General features: G+C 38.7%; 1 protein-coding gene across 3 annotated transcripts in view; it reads right to left on the bottom strand.

Moving 5' to 3' along the window:
* The window catches only part of SCAI (suppressor of cancer cell invasion), a 126,232-nt gene that overhangs the window by 14,773 nt on the left and 88,781 nt on the right, over positions 1 to 22,678 (bottom strand). For 2 of the 3 annotated variants that reach the window (XM_036261547.1, XM_036261548.1), the window contains 8 exons: positions 17,053 to 17,149; positions 15,980 to 16,078; positions 15,684 to 15,836; positions 13,922 to 14,023; positions 13,394 to 13,495; positions 12,619 to 12,697; positions 10,356 to 10,455; positions 8,022 to 8,103 (listed from right to left, as the gene is read on the bottom strand). In XM_036261547.1, coding sequence (XP_036117440.1) covers positions 8,022 to 8,103; positions 10,356 to 10,455; positions 12,619 to 12,697; positions 13,394 to 13,495; positions 13,922 to 14,023; positions 15,684 to 15,836; positions 15,980 to 16,078; positions 17,053 to 17,149 — 814 coding nt within the window. The remainder of the gene's footprint in view (positions 1 to 8,021; positions 8,104 to 10,355; positions 10,456 to 12,618; positions 12,698 to 13,393; positions 13,496 to 13,921; positions 14,024 to 15,683; positions 15,837 to 15,979; positions 16,079 to 17,052; positions 17,150 to 22,678) is intronic. The other variant, XM_036261549.1, reaches the window with a different exon arrangement.

The raw sequence follows: 22,678 nt of genomic DNA, 5'->3' as shown, positions 1-22,678 counted from the left end.
TTTTATTTTTTTCCTCTAGATTAAAAACAATTTTTATTTTATTTCATTTTTCCATTACCATTTATTCCCTTTATGCCCTTTTCCACTTCCACCCTCCCCTCTGCCCCCCACAATCACCACACTGTCGTCCATGTCCATGAATTCTCTTCTTTTTTCTGGAGCCGACATTTGGAAGGGGTAGAGTGGCAGGTAGAGACCCACCATAAAGGAAATAAAGAAGCTGCATAATGTCACAGCAGGTGACGACGGTGCTGCCTGTGGAAGGACGGCACAGGGTACAGTCAGCAGCACAGGCGTTGCAATCAGAGTGGTTAAACCCCAACTCAGCCACTGACGAGTTGTGTGTGAGACCTGGGGCAGGCAAATTACTTCACCTTTCTGTGCCTTCGTTTCCTTATCAGTAAGATGGGGATAATAAAGTATCACATTGGGTTGTATGAGGATTAAATGTGTTAGTATTTGTAAAGTGCTTAGAACAGTGTGTGGCACTATACAGACACTAACTGCTAGAATTCTTAAGAACAATAAAGTAAGAAAGGGGGGTAAAGAGTGTTGGGGGCATATCATTTTGAATAGGGCGATTAGGGGAGACCCTGTGAAGAGGCTTCAGTTGGTTGAACGCCTGACGAACAATGTGGGTATCTTAGGAAGATTCAAGGTGGGGGGGACCAGGACACAAAGATCCTCAGCAGAAGGCTGCCAGGTATGTTTGAGGAGCAGTGAGGTCCACGCGACTGAACAGAACCGACAGGGAGACTGGCAAGAGAGAAGATCAGAGATGCACTGGAGGGGAGTAAGGACGAGTGTGAGTGCAGATAACACGCGCCTTTCCTCTGATGAGGAATCTTTGGAGGTTTTGAGGAGAGTAGGACGTGGTCTGACTTACAGGCGCGCTGTAGGGGGCAAGGGCAGAAGAGGAAGACTGGTCAGGAAGCTACTGCAGTAATTCAGGGAGAGAAGATGGAGGTATGCACCAGGGAGATGGCAGTGGAGGTGGTAAGACCCTGGATATACTCGTAGAGACAGAGGATTTACTGAAATGAGTGCGAGGGAAAGAGAAGTTAAGGAAAATCCAGTAAAGGAGATGGAGAAAATAAGCCGACTGCAGATCTCTTTTGTCCTGAGGTAACTGTACAATTTCAATTTGGGTTTTAAAGGCCCTACCCAGAGAATGGGACAGAAGTCAGATGTCAGAGCTCCAAAACTGTCCCTGTTAAATCAGAATCCCAAAGGGCTATATACCCTTAGTGTAAGAATGAATCAAACAAACTTCACAGCTTCCTTCACTCACGACTCCTCCTCAGAGGTCTGCAAGGACAATTTTCTTGGTGCTGAGCAGAGCAGAGACAAACAAAACAAAATAGTCTCTGAGGATTTTAACTATAAATGAACCTTCAGCTTGTTTGCGGCCCAAATTCATACCACTAAGTAATCTCCCCAAAAAGGTCCTGAAATAGGGTGCCTCCAGGTGTCTACAAAGCAAATGCAGACCTTCTCTGGATAGAACTTCACTCTAGGGCTCAGTGAATTCCCCACAAATAATCTTAAGGATGACAAGAAATTAGTCACAGATAATCAAGCCTATAAGGATACAGAAATAGCAAAGGGTGTCTTTAAGTAGCAAAAGCAGATTTCAAGTATAAGATTATCATAGATAATAAATAAGTATATGTATTAAGTTTAAAGAAATAAAGAACAAACCTGAAAATAGAATACAGGACAGTATAAAAAGAGCAATGCATTACCTGAGAAAGAACCAAACATAACTTCTAGAAAAGAAAATTACCACAACCAATATAAAACTCAATGGGTTTAGCCTTGGCCAGGCCCACAGACCAAAGAGTCACAGGTTCTATTCCAGTCAAGGGCATGTACCTCGGTTGCAGTTTGTCCTTGGCCCTGGTCAAGGTCATGTGGGAAGCAACCAATTGATGTGTCCCTCTCACATCTATGTTTTTCTCTCTCTCTCTCCCTCCCTCCCACTCTACCTGAAGATAAATAGAAAAATATTCTTATGTGAGGATTAAAAAACAAACAAACAAACAAGAAACAAGACCTAGAACTCACAGTGTAACTGCAGAATGCCAAAAACTTTCACAGAAGCAAGAAAGCAATAGAATGCATGAGGCTGACTGGCAGAAGAGCCATTTCCTAATCTTGCTACGACGGTGACCGCCTTCACAGACCACAGCAATCTGCAGCCATCAATCAAACAGGACGAGGCATCCGGCCTTGTCATAATTACTTACACACTCCAAAGTTTTTCTTCTTTCAAAGAAAAGAAAGTAAAACTGAAAGAAGTGTTCAGAATGACTGAGGCATTTTTTTTCACTCCCACTTGTACTGCATTAGTACAGAGGAGGCCACCTCCACTTGCCTATGCCCCGATGGAAATCTGAGAGCCACAATGTGGGCCATACTTGTTACACAGATCTTGGCATTCCCATCACTCTCCTCTGAAATGAGGCTCAGACGAGCAGGCAAAGCTCCTGTTCTCCTAAGTGGAAAGAGCTGGGGTTTTGGAATGACAAAGACAGCTGGAATCAGTTCGGCAAGTTTCTTAACCTCCATAGGCCAAGTTTCCTCAACTATAAGGGTAACAGTACCTATCTTCATTTAATCATTTACTAAGAACCTTTTAAGTGTGAGGCCCTGGGGACATAAAGACACATGTGCACACAAATATAAACACACATACAGACTTTGGGGAAAACATGGCCTAATGCTGACAGTCAGACCTTTATGTTCCAGGCAGAATAGTTGTTTGCCCCGAGGAATAGAACCAGATCATAAAGACAGACCTAAAAACACACCAGAGACTACCCAACTAACAGGTTTAGCTAGACAGTCACTCTGAGCAGCTGAGCGTGACAAGCCTAATCAGAGATTCTGACCATTTTCCGAGCTTCCACTCTTAAATCTACGCAGATAGGCAAAAATTACAATACTCTGAGGAAAGTCTCTCATAGGACATATAATAGCAAAAACAAACAGAAACACATCAACATAGAAGAAACAGATAGCAGGGAGAACTTTTTAAAAAAAATCCTCACCCAAGGATATTTTTCCATTGATTTTTAGACAGAGTGGGAGGGAAGGAGAGAAGGAGAGAAACATGAACATGAGAAAGACACATCGATTGGTTGCCTCCTGAACGATCCTGACCAGGGTCCAGGAGTGAACACATAACCCAGGTACGTGCTCTTGACCAGGAATCAAACCTCGAACTCTTTGGTCTGCAGGCCAACACTCTAACCCCTGAACCAAACTGGCCAGGGCAGCAGGGAGCACTTTTAAAATGATCATTGATAGCACTGGCTGGTGTAACTCAGTTGGTTGGAGTGTCATCCTGTACACCAAGATTGCAGGTTTGATTCCTGGTCAGGGCACATACCCAGGTTGTGGGTTTGATCCCCAGGGTATATACAGGAGGCAACTGATCAATGTTTCTTTCTCACATCAATGTTTCTCTCTTTCACCCTCTCCCTTACTTTCCTCTAAAATCAATAAAAACAGCCCAGCGGGTGTGGGTCAGTGGATTGAGAGTCGTCCCATGGACTGAGAGGTCCCAGTTCAATTCGCAGTCAGGGCACATGTCCAGGTTATGGGCTTGATCCCCAATAGGGGGCCTGCATGAGGCAGCCAATTGATGTTTCTCTCTCACATTGATGTTTCTATTTCTCTCTCCTTTCCTCTCTAGAAAATATAAAAACATATTTAAAAAAATAAAATAAAAACATATACTTGAGTGAGGAGGAAAAAATAATAATAAATAAAATGATCATTAATATTCTCAAAGGTAAGAGAATGTATTTCAACCAGGATAAAAACCAACATAATTATACATGTTTATGCATATGTATTTTATACACACCTAAATTTTTTATGAAAGAAACATCTAAAGAACAAATAAAAAATCTCAATAACGAGTTTAGAAGATAAAGGCAAGGGAATTTCCTGAAGAGCAAAAAGACCAGAAGATGAAAAATAAAGGGCAAGAAAATCAGAGGATAGACCAGAAGGTCTAATTTACGAATGACAAAAGTTGCCAAAAGATAGAACCGAGGAAAATGGGGGGAAGAAAATCAATGGAACAACTCAAGAAAATGGGCACAGTCTCCAGACTGAAAGGACTCACCAAGTACACGCCAAGCACCATGGTTAAAAGTAAGCCCAGACCAGGACAGCTGAAAAACACTGGGGACAAAGAGAAGAGCCTATAAGCTTCCAGAGACTGAAAACAGGTCACATAAAAAAATCCAGAATTAGAATACTTTGTACTTGTTAAGAAATAACAGAAACTAGAGAGCAATGCAGCAATGCCTCCAGATCCTGAAGGGAAAGTATTTCTAACCTATTCCAAAACTATCATTAAAATGTGAAGACAAATTAAAGACATTTGCAGAAATGCAAGATCTCAATATTTTACCTCATGTTCACCCTTTCTCAGGAAGCTACTATAGGAGACGCTACACAAAAATGAGAGAGCAAATGTCCAAGAGGAAGACACAGGATCCAGGAAACAGGGATCCAATACAGAAGAGAGACGAGGAATTCCCAGGGTAACAATGAAAAGAGACACCGGGGTAAGAGCTGTGCAGCACACAGATGTAGAGGGCGCCAATTCAGAGGCCCTGAAGATCATTCATCATGAGGATAAATTACGAGACTGATGCATCTGACCGATCTGAAAAAGATTTAGACAATTGGTGAGGTGGCTGGGGTTGATTTAGCGATAAGTTCAAAAGAAAAAGAAAAAAAAACAAACCAGAAAAACAAGGAACAAAAATAGATAACTATTTGCTCCAGAAAGTTGTATAGGATAAAGAAAAAGTTTACTATGTGACTTAGCTGTTTAAAGCACTTTACAGGCACAATAATATAAGCACTAAATATTCAGTGAATAAAAATTATGATGTAAGATTAGTGTGTGGATAAAAGGATGTAAGAGGTATAAATGTGAGCTGGGGCTACAAAGAGGAAAGAAAGCTTATTTTCTCTTCCATAATGGGATAGCAATACATAATGTGTAAAACTGAGTAGTTCTCACTCTGGCAACACACTGGAATTACACTGACCTCTGACCCCACCCCGCAACCCCCACCCCCCAGTGAACAGAATCAGAGTTGGGTTCCTGGTGCAAGTGGTTTTGAAAAGGGCTCTGAATGTGTCTGCTGCACAGGGAGAGTTGAGAACTAGAACTTTAAACTACTATATGCATGAGTTGCTTTCATAAAAATAAAAAAGTAACATTTAAATGAAGAAATACACATAAAAGGTCTGTGCTTATATATGAAGAAGCATTTTAAATACACATATATGTTCATAAAACATTCACATGTATGAGACACATACAGCAAAGTAGGAACTCAAGAAGGAAGAGTGCAGTCATGCAGCCCTCTCCTTTTTCATGAGAAACTTGCAAATGCTGCCCTGGCCGGTTTGGCTCAGCAGTTAGAGCATCGGCCTGTGGTCTGGAGAGACCCGGGTTCGGTTCCCACTAAGGGCACGTACCTCAGTTGCAGTTTGTGCCCGCCCTGGTTGGGTCGTGTGGGTGCCAGCCACTCGATGTGTCCCTCTCACATCGATGTTTCTCTCTCTCTCTCTCCCTCTCACTCTATCTGAACAAAAAATGGAAAAGTGTCCTCAGGTGAGGATTAAAAAAAAAACTTGCAAATGGTAGTTTACAATTTTTTACACAGGCTTTGTAGAAAAAGTATCAGACACCTTTGTATGTTAACACACAGGACTGCATACTTGACTTAGAGGCATTAAATAGTACTAATTTTTAAAAAAGACCAATTGGTCTGTGCCATACTCTGATTTGCCTACTGCACATGGGCTCCCCATTTCTATTCTGAAGATCAATGTGTTCTGGACAATTTAATTTTTTAGAGGAGTTATACTGCATGTGCCATCAAAAAAGCAAACAGACCAAAAAAAAAACCCAAAAAACACAAACACCTTTTTATTAGTCCACTGTTATCCTGGGTGTCAGAATAATAAAATCTCGAATTAAATCATGGTACATAATTAAGTAAATACATTTCCAAATATGCAAATATGCACAGTGCAAATATGCTATTTTAAAAATGAGCATCCAATACTCATTCTACATCCAGAACGCAGTCTGGAAACAGTGGGCACATATAATGAAAGATATTTTTAAGATTATAAAAGGTGCTATCAAATAATACCCAATGAATTGTGAGAAATCACCAGGCTGCTACAATACCCTCATAGCATGCTAGAGCATATATCCAATACACTTGACCTGATGCAGCAACATCTCCTGTCACATCCTTAAACTTATTCCTTCTCATTGACAAAGACACAGAATGCTTCTTTGAATTCTGTGAAGACACAAATGCCTGGACTCCTCTGGTCTTGTAAGTTTAAAAGGGACAGCTAATAAATCTTTTCCTTCAGCAACTGCTCATCCCCTCAAATAAGATTTTAAAAAACATCACACACATGATTTAAGAAAGTATCAGCTAGGTCTGGCCGGTGTGGTTCAGCAGTTAAAGCATTGGCCGGCAGGCCAGAGTCACTGGTTTGATTCCCAGTCAAGGGCACATACTTGGGTTATGGGTTCGAACCCTGGCCCCCAAGGCTGGGGTCGTGCGGGAGGCAACCAATTGATGTATCTCTCTCACATTAATGTTTCTCTCTCTCTCCCTCCTTCCCACTCTATCAAAAAAAAAAAAAAAAAAAATCAATGAAAAATATCTTCGGGTAAGAATTAAAAAAAATAAAAAAAAAGGAAAGTGTCAGCTAATTTTCCCCCAAATCAAAGCTTTAAACTTGACAAAATAGGTAGCAGGAAATACGCTGAAAAGTCTACAGTGGGTTCGATGCTCTTGGAATTCAGACTTTAAAAAGTGAAACTAAACATGAAAATTAGATGGAAAACATATGTTTGGGGTCAGCTCTCTTAACTACCAGACATTTCCATTGCTCTCCTGAAATAAACCTACTACTAATGCTTGCTTCTCCATCTAATTATACAAACATCCACAACAGAAATAGTTCTAATTGACAGTTTAAAAATGCAGATCCCAGCATATTTCTGAACATATTGTTCACTAAAATATTTCAACCACATGCAAAGGACTCCAAAAATTCTGTTTTAATTTTCCTAAAAATTACTAGAGTTTGAACTCTAATATCCTACTTTAAAATGTTTTGCTGCTGACATTCTTTATACAATCACTGAAAAACATTGCTTCAATCGAAAAAAATAAAACAAAGTATTTTCAAGTTAGATCCCTGTCCCTTATTTTAGCATGCAGGGCCATCTCTTTTTACTAATGTCACAAGTTTTTTTTGTTGTTGTTTTTTTAATCCTCACTCGAGGACATTTTTTTCCATTTTTTGTTCAGATAGAATAAGAGAGAGGGAGAGAGAGAAACATCGACATGAAAGGGACACATAGATTGTCTGCCACCCGCATGACCAACCAGGGTCAGGGACAAACTGCAACCGAGGTACATGCCCTTAGCGGGAACCGAATCTGGGTCTCTCTGGACCGCAGGCCAACGCTCTAACCGCTGAGGCAAACCGGCCAGGGCACAAATTTTTTTAAATTAAGTGCATTTAAAACAATTTATGTTGATATTCAATGACTGTAACTAAAACCATAGCTGCTCAATGTGTAGATGAGGAAAAAGTTTCAAAGCTAGAAAATAAAATGTGCCCGTATACTTCTACTTCTATTAAAGAAAATTATTCTGGGTTATATAACAAAAATAGACCTTCCACCAGAGATCTTGGAAATCTTGAATTTTTTTTTCCTGCAGGATTTATTATTTTCCACTGAGTGTCCATTCATGCGTTTTCTTCTTGTTTCTATTCATAGCACCAGATCCTGACTAGCATGCACAACCTCAAAAGAAAAGAAAGACTAAATACAAATTGTGTAAAATTAAATTAAATGAAGCAAAATAAAAAGGCACGTTAAGATTGGTTACCTGGGGGTGGCGCCATCATGTCTAACATGCCGTAACACTCACAGAACTCACCTTATATGCAACACTATTGGACGAATCCACGATGATAAACAGGGGCTTCCTTGTGAAAGGATAGAGATCTCCAGGATGGAGGCTGAGAAAACAACAATAACAATAAATAACTGAGTAACTCGACTGCCAAGTCTTAGAATTTTTCTTTTTCAATTTGCTGTGCTCATGTCTCCTTTTCATCATAGCACTGAGAGAAAAACAGAGATTAATTAAGCAAAAGACAAAAAAAAAAGTCAAGTTTTATTTGGAAAAAAATTCAGAGATAACTATTACACAAGAATATCCAAGCTAAAGAGAAGTCTATATATTTCAAGATGGACTAAACACACAATGTGAAAATCTCAGAAGTTGGCATTTAGCACTTGTTTAGTATTCAAAAGCCCCTTTAAAAACACGTTTTGAAAACAAAGATGTAATAACACAACCAGATTTGTATTTCAATGAGTCTTTCAAAATCTGTATCTGTTTTAAAGATTTTTAGTATTTCAAGCTACATCTTAATATTGCAGACAATAATAAGGACTTCCCTTTTACTATTCTTTGTTTTCTCTGGATATTTTTCAGAATCAGCTGAGTGCTGCTGCTACTTCTTTTTTTTTTTAAATATGTTTTTATTGATTTGAGAGAGAGAAGGGAGAGGGAGAGAGAAAGAAGCATTGATGAGAAAGAAACATCAATTGGCTGCCTTTTGCACGCCTCCTACAGGGAAATCGAGCCCGAAGCCCAGGCATATGGGATCTAACCAGAGACCTCTTAGTGCATGAGACACTGCTCAACCAATGTAGATATACTCACCAAGGAAGGTGCTTCTTTTTTTTTTATCCTCACCCGAGGACATTTTTCCTTTTTTTGTTCAGGTAGAGTGGGAGGGAGAGAGAGGAACATCGACGTGAAAGGAACACATCGAGTGGCTGCCACCCGCACAACCGACCAGGGCCGGGGACAAACTGCAACCGAGGTACGCGCCCTTAGCGGGAACCGAACCCGGGTCTCTCAGGACCGCAGGCCGATGCTCTAACCGCTGAGCCAAACCGGCCAGGGCGGAAGGTGCTTCTTAAACATATAGATTCATTGGCCACAGAAGACCTCCTGGGCCCAAAGGCTAAAAGTCCAGTAACAGGTATTTTAGAGCCACTGCCTAAAAAGGTCACAATTTTGGTGTGCATGCTCTTTCCAGATTAGTGGACAATGTGTGTGTATGGATAAAAATTGATGTAAATATATAAAATAATGTGTCAGTGAGTAATATCATCAAATATCAATATATTTCAAATATAAATTTTTCTAATATAAATCATTTACAACTAAGGTCAACAATAGCACTAACGTATAGCTTGGGGGCTGTTAGCTACTGTAATTTGAAACATCTCTCTCTGCCCTCACTTCACCATTCTGTAGTATGAACAGTTAACATCTTCTTGTAACGTGCTATTAGGAATGCAGTTTCAGCCCTGCTGGCGTTGCTCAATGGTTAGAGCATCAGCATCAATTCCCAGTCAAGGGCACATACCTGAACTGCAGGTTCAATCCCAAGCCTTGATCGGGGTGTATGCAGGAGGCAACCAATCAATGTGTACTTCTCACATCGATGTCTCTCTCTCTAGAAACCAATGAGAAAAATATCCTCAGGTGAGGACTTAAAAAAAAAAAAAAGACAGTAAAAGAAATGCAGCCCTGGCTGGTTTGGCTCAGCAGTTAGAGTATTGGCCTGCGGACCAGAGAGTCCCAGGTTCGGTTCCCGCTAAAGGCATGTACCTCAGTTGCAATTTGTCCTCGGCCCCGGTTCGGGTCGTGTGGGAGGCAACAAAGTAACGTGTCTCTCTCAAATTGATGCTTCTCTGTTTCTCTCTCTTTCCCTTGTACTCTCTCTAAAAAGTCAAGGGAAAAATATTCTTGGGTGAGAATTAACAAAAATAAAAAAAATTTAAAATATAGTAGCCTAAGAGAACATTTCTAGTACTAGAAAAAGCCCCCATTTCATTTAATATTTCTTTATTTGTTTTTTTTTATCCTCACGTGAGGACACTCTTCCATTTTTTGTTCAGGTAGAGTGGGAGGGAGAGAGGGGAAGAGAGAGAGAGAGAGAGAGAGAGAGAGAGAGAGAGAGAGATTGACATGAAAGAGACACATCGAGTGGCTGCCTCCCACATGACCCAGCCAGGACTGGGGACAAACTACAACCGAGACATGTGCCCTTAGTGGAAACCGAACCCGGGTCTCTCTGGACCCCAGGCTGATGCTCTAACCGCTGAGCCAAACTGGCCAAGGCTCATTTAATATTTCTTAAGAGAGAACTACAATATTTATAATAGAGAGAGACACTAAAATACATACCAGTGCATTTCTTTGTGGGATTGATTCCGTTTGTGGATGGCATCTCCATTTATAATATCCCGGTTACTATTAGTAAGTACCCCTCCAAAATCATAAGGACCTATGAAAACAAAGGGAAGAATCCTAGACTTCAATTGGAGAGGAGCACTGTTCTGATGTTTAAAGGTATTATGTGAATTTCTCACTGATACAAGTAGAAGATAATTACAAAACATTTAAATATCTTAAAATTTAACATTCTCATTTAATGCAGTATTTAAATGATTTCAGCATGTTGCCTATTTCAACATTTAAAAAATCATTTAATTATTTATCAGTTCTCCAAATGGAATATAATGAGAAACAAAACAAGAATCCACTGCATCCCCTTGTTCTGGGTGATAAAAGGGATGGAGATAAATGGTCTTTGTATTTCAAGCCAAATTAAAGTCTCAGGTTTAACAAAATTACTTAAGAAATTACAGACTTAAGTCCTAATAATTTCTTAAATACAATTTTAAGTAAGCCATTAATTGTAAAATTTAGGAAAAACTTGGAAAAAACCCTTGAAAATTCTCATTAAAAAAAAAAATCTTTTTTTTTTTTTAAAAAGAATTGCCAAATTGCAGCGGGTGAAAAAATCCATTATTATCACTATTATACCAACCACTGTAGTTCCAGTTCTGAAGTTAGCCTTTGCTCACTGGTCATGTCAGTTAGTTAAACTCTTGCCTACATGGAACAGCAACTGACCGGTGATAGGAATAATCTCTCTAAAAGGATTATCCAGCTAGTACCTATTGTAGTACTATTGTACTTTGAAAAAAGTAAAACAAGAGGTCAATATATTAAGCAGGGGCCCCACAAATCTGATTCAACAGTAGAGAAATGGAAATAGTTATTTATAAACAAAACTATTAACTTTACTGCAAAAATATTAAAGTAGTTTATGACTTTACATCACTTTTATTTATTTATTTATTTATTTATTTTTTTTTTATCCTCACCCGAGGACATTTTTTTTCGATATTTTGTTCAGATTGAGTGGGAGAGAGAGAGAGAGAGAGAAACATCGACGTGAAAGCGACACATCGAGTGGTTGCCACCCACACGACCCAACCAGGGCCGGGGACAAACTGCAACCAAGGTACATGCCCTTAGCGGGAACCGAACCCGGGTCTCTCAGGACCGCAGGCCGACGCTCTAACCGCTGAGCCAAACCGGCCAGGGCTACATCACTTTTAACGCTGTTATATTTTATCCCTTTAAAAAAATCACTGCAATGTAAAGGCTTTGAGGTTTATTTTGTTTTGTTTTCATTTTAACACATTAAGAGGCTCTGTAGGTCATGCAAGGAAGATGGCAGGGTCATGCACTGTATAAAGGAATGCACATTTCAACAAACAGATGAGGAGGAAAATGTTACTGATGTTAAGAAAACATTTTATTTATTTTTTTGTCCAGACAGAGATTTTTTTTCTTTATTGATTTCAGAGAGAGAAGAAGGGAGAGGGAGAGAGGGAGACAGAAAAATAAATCAGAGAGAAAATCGACTGGCTGCCTCCTGCATGCTCCCCACTGGGGATCGGGCCCACAACCTGGGCATGTGCCCTGACCTGGAATTGAACCAGCGACCTTTTGGTGCATGGGTCGACGCTCAACCACTGAGCCATATGGGCCAGGTGCAGACAGAGATTTAAATGCATCATTTACATCCCAGTTTACTCACCTATCCTGACCAATTTCATCTATTTTAGACTCATTTATTTTGGACAGTTTTAAGTTCTTATTCTGAAACAGCATCCCAATATTCTACAGGTTGAATCCATAAAAACCAAATAAAGAAAGGACATAAAACAAAATCATGACAAGGACTTGAACTTTCACAGTTACAAAAGTATACTGCTTTCTACAAAGACTCAGCCACAATGAAGCCACTGACCAGATTCCCTAAAGCACTAAAGGCTCAGAAAAATTCCGTGATGTAAAGCAGATCATGAGGCTTGGTTATTTCATCCAAATGTGTGCTTTTGGCAAATCTGATAGTGAAGCACACAGTTAATATGTGAATTTGCTGATGATCTATGGACTTCAGTGTATATTTCAGCACATAAAATAGACTGGGGTATCTTATTATAAGATTGCCAAGTGAACAAATAGACCAGGTTTTCAATTTGGAAGCCTCTCTGAAAAGCTGGAGATGGTCTGTGGGCCAAGGGTCACCGTCTCATAGAAAGGAAGAGAATTCAAGCCCGGCTCACACAGGAGCATTCCTTTATTGTACCTTCACTGTCAGAACGACCTGTAGGGAAAACGCCGGTGGCCGACAGGTAAATCAGAAGCACGCTATTGGCAGGCAGCTCCTGAAATTTTAAAAAAGCACATATACAAAACAACAAGCAGAGAAAACAACAGTTTCACTTAAAGCTCATGGCATTTGAAGGTGTGGGGAAAACGAGAACCTAATCTGACATATTACTGTGTTCTCCAAAAGAGGAGCCACTCTTGCTGGTTCCAACTTCTGTCTACATGGCAAAAATTCATTATTAATTTATAATCTGCAATGATTGCCAAAACTTTTGAAGACATTCTCTGCTTCAAAACCCCCATCAATTAGAGAATGTTCTCTGGAAAACTTGAAATGGGAAGTAAAGATCCTGACGATAGGCCCAAAAGACAAACTCCATCTATTCCTTACTCCTCACAGCACTTTCAATGACCAAAATAATTCCTTGAGCTGCGCAAATACAAAACAGGCCTATGCAACCTGCTCCAGTTTTTTAAGTTCTGCACTGATTCTTATGCCTAAAGTAGTTTAGTAATAAAATCCTGGAGGAAGGAGAATAATTAAGCAAGTCTCATTAATTAAGGGCAACGAATATTTACAGCATCATAAGCAATTTCCATTCTGAAATAGCTGTGATTAGGATACTCTAAAGGCAGTTTCAATTTAACCTTACCTAAATTCTTGACTCAAATATTCAAAGAGAAGAGTGATCTCAGATTCCACTTAGGGCACACCTTCCCCCATACAGTAAAAAATACTGGATCACATATACCTTAAAAGATGCTGCTAAGAATGTGTACAGTTGGCTGAAGGTGGGTTTGTAGAGCAGGTACTTGTGGGGGTTTTCTCGCCTGGTAGGCTTGTCAGCTGATTCCTGTATTTACACACAGAAAACAATACCCATACAAGCTGTATTTGACAGATGAATTATCAGTGCCTATTTTTACTATTCTCTTCCTCAAATACCTTTTTGTTACTATTATTATGCTTATCTATATGTCCTGTATTTCATCAAGAGAGCTTTTTTTTAAAAAAAATTTATTGATTGATTAGAGAGAGAGAGAGAGAGAAAGAGAGAGAAACCAACCCATGCACTCATTGGTTGACTCCTGCATGATTCTGACCAAGGGTCAAACCTGCGACCCTGGCGAACAGGGACAACGCTTCAACCAACTGAGCTACTGGGCAAGAGCAAGAAAGCTCTTTATTCACACTCATAGCATTTGTTGGATAACAGAATTCCATGAGAAGCAGAAGCAATAAGAGTGTTACCAAAACTGCAAAAGTAGGGAGAAGATACCTGCATTCCTGGCTTATTCATCTGGGAAGCTAAATTCATTGGCTCCCTTTCCAGGGCTTGTAACATCCGGAACATGTCAACAGTTAGTTCACTGAACTTAACCTGAAAGGAAGACAAATCTGATCATTAATGCAGAATGCATATCTTGGAGTCTTTAATCATATTATTAACCCTGACATTCATGTGTACTTAATGACACTGGGTATTTTCTTTTTTTTTTTATCCTCACCCGAGGACATTTTTCAATATTTTGTTCAGATAGAGTAGGAGGGAGAGAGAGAGAGAGAGAGAAACATCGATGTGAAAGGGACACATCGAGTGGTCGCCACCCACACAACTCAACCAGGGCCAGGGACAAACTGCAACTGAGGTACATGCTCTTAGCGGGAACTGAACCCGGGTCTCTCTGGACCGCAGGCCGACGCTCTAACCACTGGCCAGGGCGCTGGGTATTTTCTTTTCCAGGATTTTATTATAAAAAAAAATTCAAAAGATAGAAGGTTGAAAGAACACACATATACCATCTAGATCTTACAACACTGACATTTTTCTATATTTGTTTTATCACATATCTCTCCATTTATTCATAGTCCTATCAATCCAACAATTTCCTCAGGTATTTTTACAAACAAATAAAAGTACTCATGTAAACAGAGAACTATATTAGGTCCTATAAAACATGCTAGCCCTGGCCGGTTTGGCTCAGCGGTTAGAGCGTCGGCCTGCGGTCCTGAGAGACCCGGGTTCGGTTCCCGCTAAGGGCGCGTACCTCGGTTGCAGTTTGTCCCCGGCCCTGGTCGGTTGTGCGGGTGGCAGCCACTCGATGTGTCCCTTTCACATCGATGTTTCTCTCTCTCTCTCTGTTCCTCTCTCTCCCTCCCACTCTACCTGAACAAAAAATGGAAAACTGTCCTCGGGTGAGGATAAAAAAAACAAACAAACATGCTAACTTTGGCAAAATAGCAAAGCAGAAATATGGCTATGCCTCATTTTATTTTATTACATTTTGGTACTTTAAAGTATCTGCATTCCTTTTCGACTTTGAAAAGGCAACATTGTATTTAAATTAAAGTGTTATAATTTAGAAATTTGAATTAATGGTTATAAAAGCCAAAGTTGGAAAAGCACTTGTAAAAGTTAGTAACAAAAATGATAGGTGTAAGGATCCAAAATTTAAATGTATAAATGATGCACAGAGAAAAATGTATTCATTGGCGAATTTTCCAATACCCCAAAATTCCCAGGAAGTAACATTGCTAGTATATTAAAACATCATGTGACTATTCTGTCATGAAGAAATATTTGAAATTTGCTTTTGACAAATGCACTTAAAAAAAATCCCTCCTCCTTTTTTCCTGTTTATAACATGTACAGATTTAGAAAGCTGTAAAGAAGAAAATAAAAATCACCTATAATTCTGCTATCAGAGGTAAACCTTTTTTATATTGGTTAATTTCTTCTTGGTCTTTTTCCTGTGCAGATATATATAGACATTTTAACATGAAATAATTCTGTTTACATAGCTCCATAACAGGTTTCTTTTCACTTACCATATCATGAGTATCTCCTTTCCAATTAAAAATTATTTCTAAACCATTTAAATGTCTGTAGCATCGTCCATAGATGGACTTGGCATAATTTATTTAACCATTTCCTGGCAAATGGATGTTAGGCTATTTACAAGGAAACAATAATCCTGTAATAATCAAAAGTGATACTTTTCAAAGTGGATTTTCAGCATAACTCTTCCACAATTCTTTACCTGGTTATTACAATTACCAATAATGAGCGCGTCAGCCAGAGACAGCTGTCCCACAATCATGCCCTGTTCCAGCAGTGGGGCTCCCGTCTCAGCAAGGCGGTTCGATGTGATGACAATGGTATTGTCATCATTCAACACCATCACGGGGTCCGCCTGCAGAGAGGAGCAGTGAGTAGATGACGGCCAAGGCACCATGTCAGTATAGGAAGTAATTCCTTCTTGACAAATACACAGTAAAAATGTGGCCCACACAGGAATCCACTTAACTGTGACAACCTTTCTTGTAAAAAACTGACCTCGATGAAAGCTGCGACTTCTTGAAGCACCAGGTTCCACTCCACCTGATCTTCAGTATTAAAGCGGTGAGTGTAATCTTCAATTTCATCGGACAATTCCTGATTTTAAAACATCACAAAGAAAATGAGTATAAAAAGAAAAAAAAAAGACAGCTATATGGTACCATATTCCTGACATAATTAAGAAGTTTGATTATTATCAATATACACTCCCAATTATAACCAAAAACAAAGAATGAAAATTACATGGATTTATTTCACAATCAAAAACTCCAGAATGATACATATCCATAAAATCTTCACAGAATCCATAAGACCCATACCTACTCAGTGCCACATTAGCAATGACTTTATTAATAGAAAATCCTTAAAGGTAAAACTCCAAACTTAACATTAAAAAAAAAATTAATACTATCTAGCTGATTTTCTTTGGATTTGTAGCATACTGGTTTTATCTGGAAATAGTTTTTAGTAACTAGGAGTGGAGGAAGACAGAGGGGACTTGTCAAAACTAGCATGTTTTACTTGAGTACCCAAAATGAAGAAGCGTGCCACTGAAACCACCACCTGAACACACAGTGCAGCTGGCATGTCCCACGCAGTCATTACAGATAGTGAGTCCCAAATGCTGTTAACCCTAATTGCCTGAGTTAATGGAGGAGAGAGTGACGCAGACATACTAAAGGTATGAATAAACCAAAACTCATTCCCAACACCTTTGTAAAGCATTATGTACTTTTGCTTGACCGAACATTTCAATTATTTTCTTTTAAATCAAATATTTTAACTCTTATCCCTATTTCCCAATCATCCTCTGATGGGTGGTGAAATGTAAAATATGCTGAAGGGACAAAAAACAAGGAATTCAGATAATTATCTCTGATCAGTGTGTGTTTGAAATATGAAGAGAGTTGAAAACAAGCTTTTTATCATGACCCTTGGCAGAAGATACCAGACTCTGAATGCTGTAATGATATAGATATATCAAAAATTATTTTAACCCTAAATATATTTTTAAAAAATAAAATTATCCATACACAATTAGATATTTAATTATCTTAAAGTACATTTACCTTCACCAGATCCTTCACAACATCCATTTTGTTGAGAAGAAGACAAACTACTATAAATCTTGCATAGTATCGTAGCTTCTTAACTACCAACTCAGGTCTATGGTAGATAAATGAAAAATTCGTCATTAGATTAAAAAAGAAAATATGCTTTTTAATCCCTCTCCCCAACTTTCCTATAGCTTTTAAGCTCTTTGACCCTATCCTGTAGTTATAAACATTTCAACATATAACCTATAGTTTTAACACATTTCTTACCCATTCATTAAGTAATTCACTAATTCAACAAATATCTATGGAGAATTATAGCCCTGGCAGGTTTGGCTCAGAGGTTAGAGCATTGGCTTGCGGACCAAAGAGTCACGGGTTTGATTCCGGCCAAGGGCATGTACCTCGGTTGTAGTTCATCCTCGGCCCTGGTCAAGGTCGTGCGGGAGGCAGCCAGTTGATGTCTCTCTCTCACATCGATGTTTCTCTCTCTCCCCCTCCCACTCCATCTGAAGATAATTGAAAAAATATCCTTGGGTGAGGATTAAAAAAAGAGAGAGAGAACTATAGACACATCAGACACTATGCTAGAAATAAAGTGAAAAAACAACAAACCCAGAACAACAGACACAGACCCTTACTCACAGATCTTAGACAGAAACATATTTAAAATATAAAGGAGACAGATAAATACTTAAAACACAGTGGAATAAATGATAGGAGAAATAAAAGGATGCTATTTGAGCCCACAGGACTGATTTGTTGACAGCAAACTTCCCAGAGAGACTAGTGTTTAAGTTAAGGCTATGTATAAGGAAGAGGAGAAGATAAGAGGCAGAAAAATTCGAGGCGAAAGCGTTTCAGGAAGAACATCCAGTTTTCTTGTGCTTAGTGCTTACATACCACATCTTTTTCTGTCCCTACATTTTCAAGTACCTGTGTTCTTTTATTTTAACACATCTTCTGTAGACAGCATACGGTTAGGTCTTCTTTTTCAGCCACTGTGATCATCTCTGCCTCGCATACTCAGGTCCTCTGGGTTTGTGTCTCCATCTTGCTACATTTTTCTCTCTCTCTTTTTAAAAAAAATCTCCAGATTTTTCTTCTTTTTTTCATCTTTGGTATTTATTTATATATTTATTTTTTAAATTTTATTTTTGTTACAGATGTTTCTCCTTTTTTACCCCATTGACCACCTCCTCCCCCCGCCCCGTCCCCGGCTTTGTTGTCCATGTCCATTGGTTATGCATACATGCATATAAGTTCTGTGGTTTATTTCTTACCACCCCCACCACCCCCTCTTCTGAGGGTTGTCAGTCTGTATCCTACTTCCGTGTTTCTGGGACTACCCTATTCCTCAGACTGTTGTAGTCATTATATTCCATATAAAAGTGAGATCATGTGGTATTTGTCATTTTCTGCTTGGCTTGTTTCACTTAGGATGATACTTTCCAGGTCCCTCCATGTGGTCTCAAAGGATAAAAGCTCTTTCTTTCTTACAGCTGCATAGTACTCCATTGTGTATATGTACCACTGCTTTTTTATCCATTTGTTTACTGATGGACACTTGGGCTGTTTCTAGATCTTAGCTATTGTAAATAGTGCTGCTATGAACATGGGGGTACATATATTCTTTCTGATTGGTGTTTCAGGCTTCTTAGGGTATATTCCTAAGTGGGATCACTAGGTCAAATGGAAGTTCAATTTTTAATTTTTTGAGGTAACACCATATTGTTTTCCATAGTGGCTGCACCAGTCTGCATTCCCACTAGCAGTGCACTAGAGTCCCCTTTTCTCCACACCCTCGCCAACACTTGTTTGATGATTTATTGATGGCGGCCATTCTGATAGGTGTGAGGTGATACCTCATCATTGTTTTAATTTGCATCTCTCTGATGATTAGTGATGTTGAGCATTTCTTCATATGTCTCTTAGTCATTTGTATGTCCTGTTTGGAGAGGTGTCCATTCAGCTCCTCTGCCCATTTTTTAATTGGGTTGTCTTCCTTTTGTTGAGTTGTATGAGCACTCTATATATTTTGGAAATTAAACCCTTATCTGTTGTATCATTGGCAATGGGTTGCCTTTCCATTTTGATGGTTGTTTCTTTTGCTGTGCAGAAGCTTTTGAGTTCGATGTAGTCCCATGTGTTCATTTTCGCCTTTGTTTCTATTGCCTTAGGTGATGTATCAGTGAAAATTCTGCTGCATATGATGTCCGAAATTTTGTTGCCTACATTTTCTTCTAGAATTTTTATGGATTCTCGGGTCACATTTAAGTCTTTTCTCCATTTTGAGTTTATTTTTGTGTATGGTGTAAGTTGATGATCTAGTTTCATTTTTTTGCATGTAGCTGTCCAATTTTCCCAACACCATTCATTAAAGAGGCTCTCTTTACTCCACTGTATGCTCTTGCCACCTTTGTCAAATATTAATTGAGCATATTGCCTTGGGTCCATTTCTGGGTTCTCTGTTCTGTTCCACTGGTCCACATGCCTGTTCTTGTGCCAGTACCAGGCTGTTTTGATTACAGTCGCTTTGTAATATAACCTGATATCTGGTATTGTGATCCCACCTACTTTGTCCTTCTTTTTCAAAATTGCTGTGGCTATTTTGGGTCTTTTTTGGTTCCATATGAACTTTTGAAGTATTTGTTCTAGTTCTGTGAAATATGTCGTTGGTATTTTGCTGGGGATTGCATTGAATCTATAGATTGCTTTGGGTAATATGAACATTTTAATGCTGTTAATTCTTCCAATCCATGAACAAGGTATGTGCTTCTACTTTTTTATATCTTCCTCTATTTCTTTTTTCAATGTCCTGTAGTTTTCTACAAATAGGTCCTTTACTTCTTTGGTTAAGTTTATTCCTAGGTATCTTAATTTTTTTGCTGTGATGGTAAATGGGATTTTTTTTTCAGTTTCTCTTTCTGTGAATTCATCATTGGTGTATAAGAATGTCGTCGATTCCTTGACGTTAATTTTGTTTCCTGCTACTTTGCCAAATTAATTTATTAAGTCTAGTAGATTTTTGATGGAGTCTTTAGGGTTTTCAATGTATAATATCATGTCATCTGCAAATAATAACAGTTTCACTTCCTCTTTTCCAATTTGGATCCCTTTTATTTTTTCTTCATGTCTGATTGCTGTGGCTAAGACTTCCAGTACAATGTTAAATAAGAGTGGCGAAAGTGGACATCCCTGACTTGTTCCTGTTCTTAAGGGAAATGTTTTTAGTTTCTGCTCATTGAGTATGATGTTGGCTAAAGGTCTTTCATATATGGCCTTTATTATGTCGAGATATGATCCCTCTATTCCCACATTGTTGAGCGTTTTTATCACAAATGGATGCTGGATTTTGTCTAATGCTTTTTCAGCGTCTATTGATATGATCATGTGGCTTTTCTTCTTCATTTTGTTTATGTGGTGTATCACATTTACTGATTTGCAAATATTGTACCAGCCTTGCATCTCTGGGATGAATCCCACTTGGTCATGGTGAATAATTTTTTTGATGTATCGCTTGATCCGATTTGCTAGGTTTTTTTTCCAGAATTTTGGCGTCTATGTTCATCAGGGATATTGGCCTGTAGTTTTCTTTCTTTGTAGTGTCTTTTTCTGGTTTTGGAATTAGAATTATGCTGGCCTCATAAAATGAGTTTGGAAGTCTTCCTTCTTCTTGAATTTTTTGAAATAGTTTGAGGAGAATGGGTGTTAGTTATTTTTTGAATGTTTGGTTAAACTCCCCTGTGAAGCCATCTGGGCCTGTGTTTTTGTTTGCTGGGAGAGTCTTGATTCCCTCTTCAATTTCCTTAGTTGTTATTGGTCTGTTCAAGTTTTCTATCTCTTCCCAGTCCAGTTTTGGGAGACTGTGTGTTTCTAGAAATTTGTCCATTTCGCTTAGACTGTCAAATTCGTTGTCATATAATCGTTCATAGTAGCTGTTAACGATCTTTTGTATTTCTGTGGTGTCGGTTGTTACTTCTCCTCTTTCATTTCTGATTTTGTGCATTTGGGTTCTCTCTCTTTGTTTCTTGGTGAGTCTAGCTAAGGGTCCATCAATCTTGTTTATCTTTTCGAAAAACAAGCTCTTTGTTTCATCAACCCTTTGAATTGTTTTTTTGGACTCTATGTCATTTATTTCTGCTCTGATCTTTACTATTTCCTTCCTTCTACTTGCTCTGGGGTTTTCTTTTTGTTTGCTTTCTAATTCTTTAAGTTGTGAAGTTAGACAGTCAATTAGAAATTTTTCTTATTTCTTGAGGTAAGCCTGTAGTGCTATAAACTTCCCTCTCAGAACTGCTTTTGCTGCATCCCATAGATTTTGTGTTGTTGTGTGTTCATTTTCATTGTTTTCCAGGAAGTTTTTAATTTCTTCCTTGATCTCCTCAGTAACCCATTCATTGTTTAATATCATGCTATTTAGCCTCCATGTGTTCAAATGTCTTTGCATGTTTTTGTTGCAATTGATTTCTAGTTTCATGCCATTGCGATCTGAGAAGATGCTTGATATGATTTCAATCTTCTTGAACTTGTAGAGATTTAGTTTGTATCCTATCATGTGGTCTATCTTTGAGAATGTCCCATGTGCACTTGAGAAGAATGTGAATTCTGTAGTTTTGGGGTGTAATTCTCTGTAGATATCTATTAAATCCATTTGGTGTAGTGCTTCATTTAGAGTCTCTGTTTCCTTGCTAATTTTTTGTCTAGAGGATCTATCCAGTGGTGTCAACGGGGTGTTGAAGTCCCCTGCTATGATTGTATTGTTGTGGATTTCTCCTTTGAAGTCCTTCAGAAGATTTTTAATATATTTTGGTGCTCCTATATTGGGTGCATATATGTTTATCAAGGTTATATCTTCCTATTGGATAGATGCTTTCAATATTATGTAGTGGCCTTCTTTGTCTCTAGTTATGGCCTTCGTTTTGAAATCTATTTTATAGGATATGAGTATTGCTACCCCAGCTTTTTTTTGCTTTCCATTTGCTTGGAAAATTTTTTTCCATCCCTTCACTTTCAACCTATGTGAGTCTTTTGTTGTGAGGTGGGGCTACATTTGTTTCCGATTTGCACCTTCTGTGTTTGTGTATTTTGTTGCCCCTCTCTTGCTTTCTTTTCGGTTAATCTAATATAGTTCAGTGTTCCGGTTTTTATATTGTCTATTGGCTTCTTATACCTCTTCATTATCGTTCTTTTTGAGTTGCTAGGAGTAGCAATATGCATCCTCAACTCCTGAACGGCTATTTAGAGTCAATATTGCATTTCTTCACACCTGACCTTTACAATGATCCTTTATCCACTGAGACCTGACATTCCCAATTTCCACTTCCTGCTTTCCACGTCCTCCATTACAAATATAACAACCATACAACGGTATGTTTTTTGTGTATGTTTGACTTTTTTCCATAATAAAACTCAAAAATTTTCTCTTTGACCCATAAATTATTTAGAAATGTGTCTACTGACAAATTTACTGATTTTTTAAAAAACTATGTTTTCAGCCCTGGCCAGTTTGGCTTAGCAGTTAGAGCGTCAGCCTGCGGACTAGAGAGTCCTGGGTTCAGTTTCTGCTATGGGGCACCTACCTCATGTGGGTGGCAACCAGTTTATATGTCTCTCTCACATTGATGTTTCCTTCTCTCTC

The sequence above is a fragment of the Molossus molossus genome, unplaced genomic scaffold, assembly GCF_014108415.1.
Source record: "Molossus molossus isolate mMolMol1 unplaced genomic scaffold, mMolMol1.p scaffold_m16_p_14, whole genome shotgun sequence".
Lineage (NCBI taxonomy): Eukaryota > Metazoa > Chordata > Mammalia > Chiroptera > Molossidae > Molossus > Molossus molossus.
Note: the sequence above shows the minus strand (reverse complement) of the source record. Positions and strands in the feature narration are given on the sequence as shown.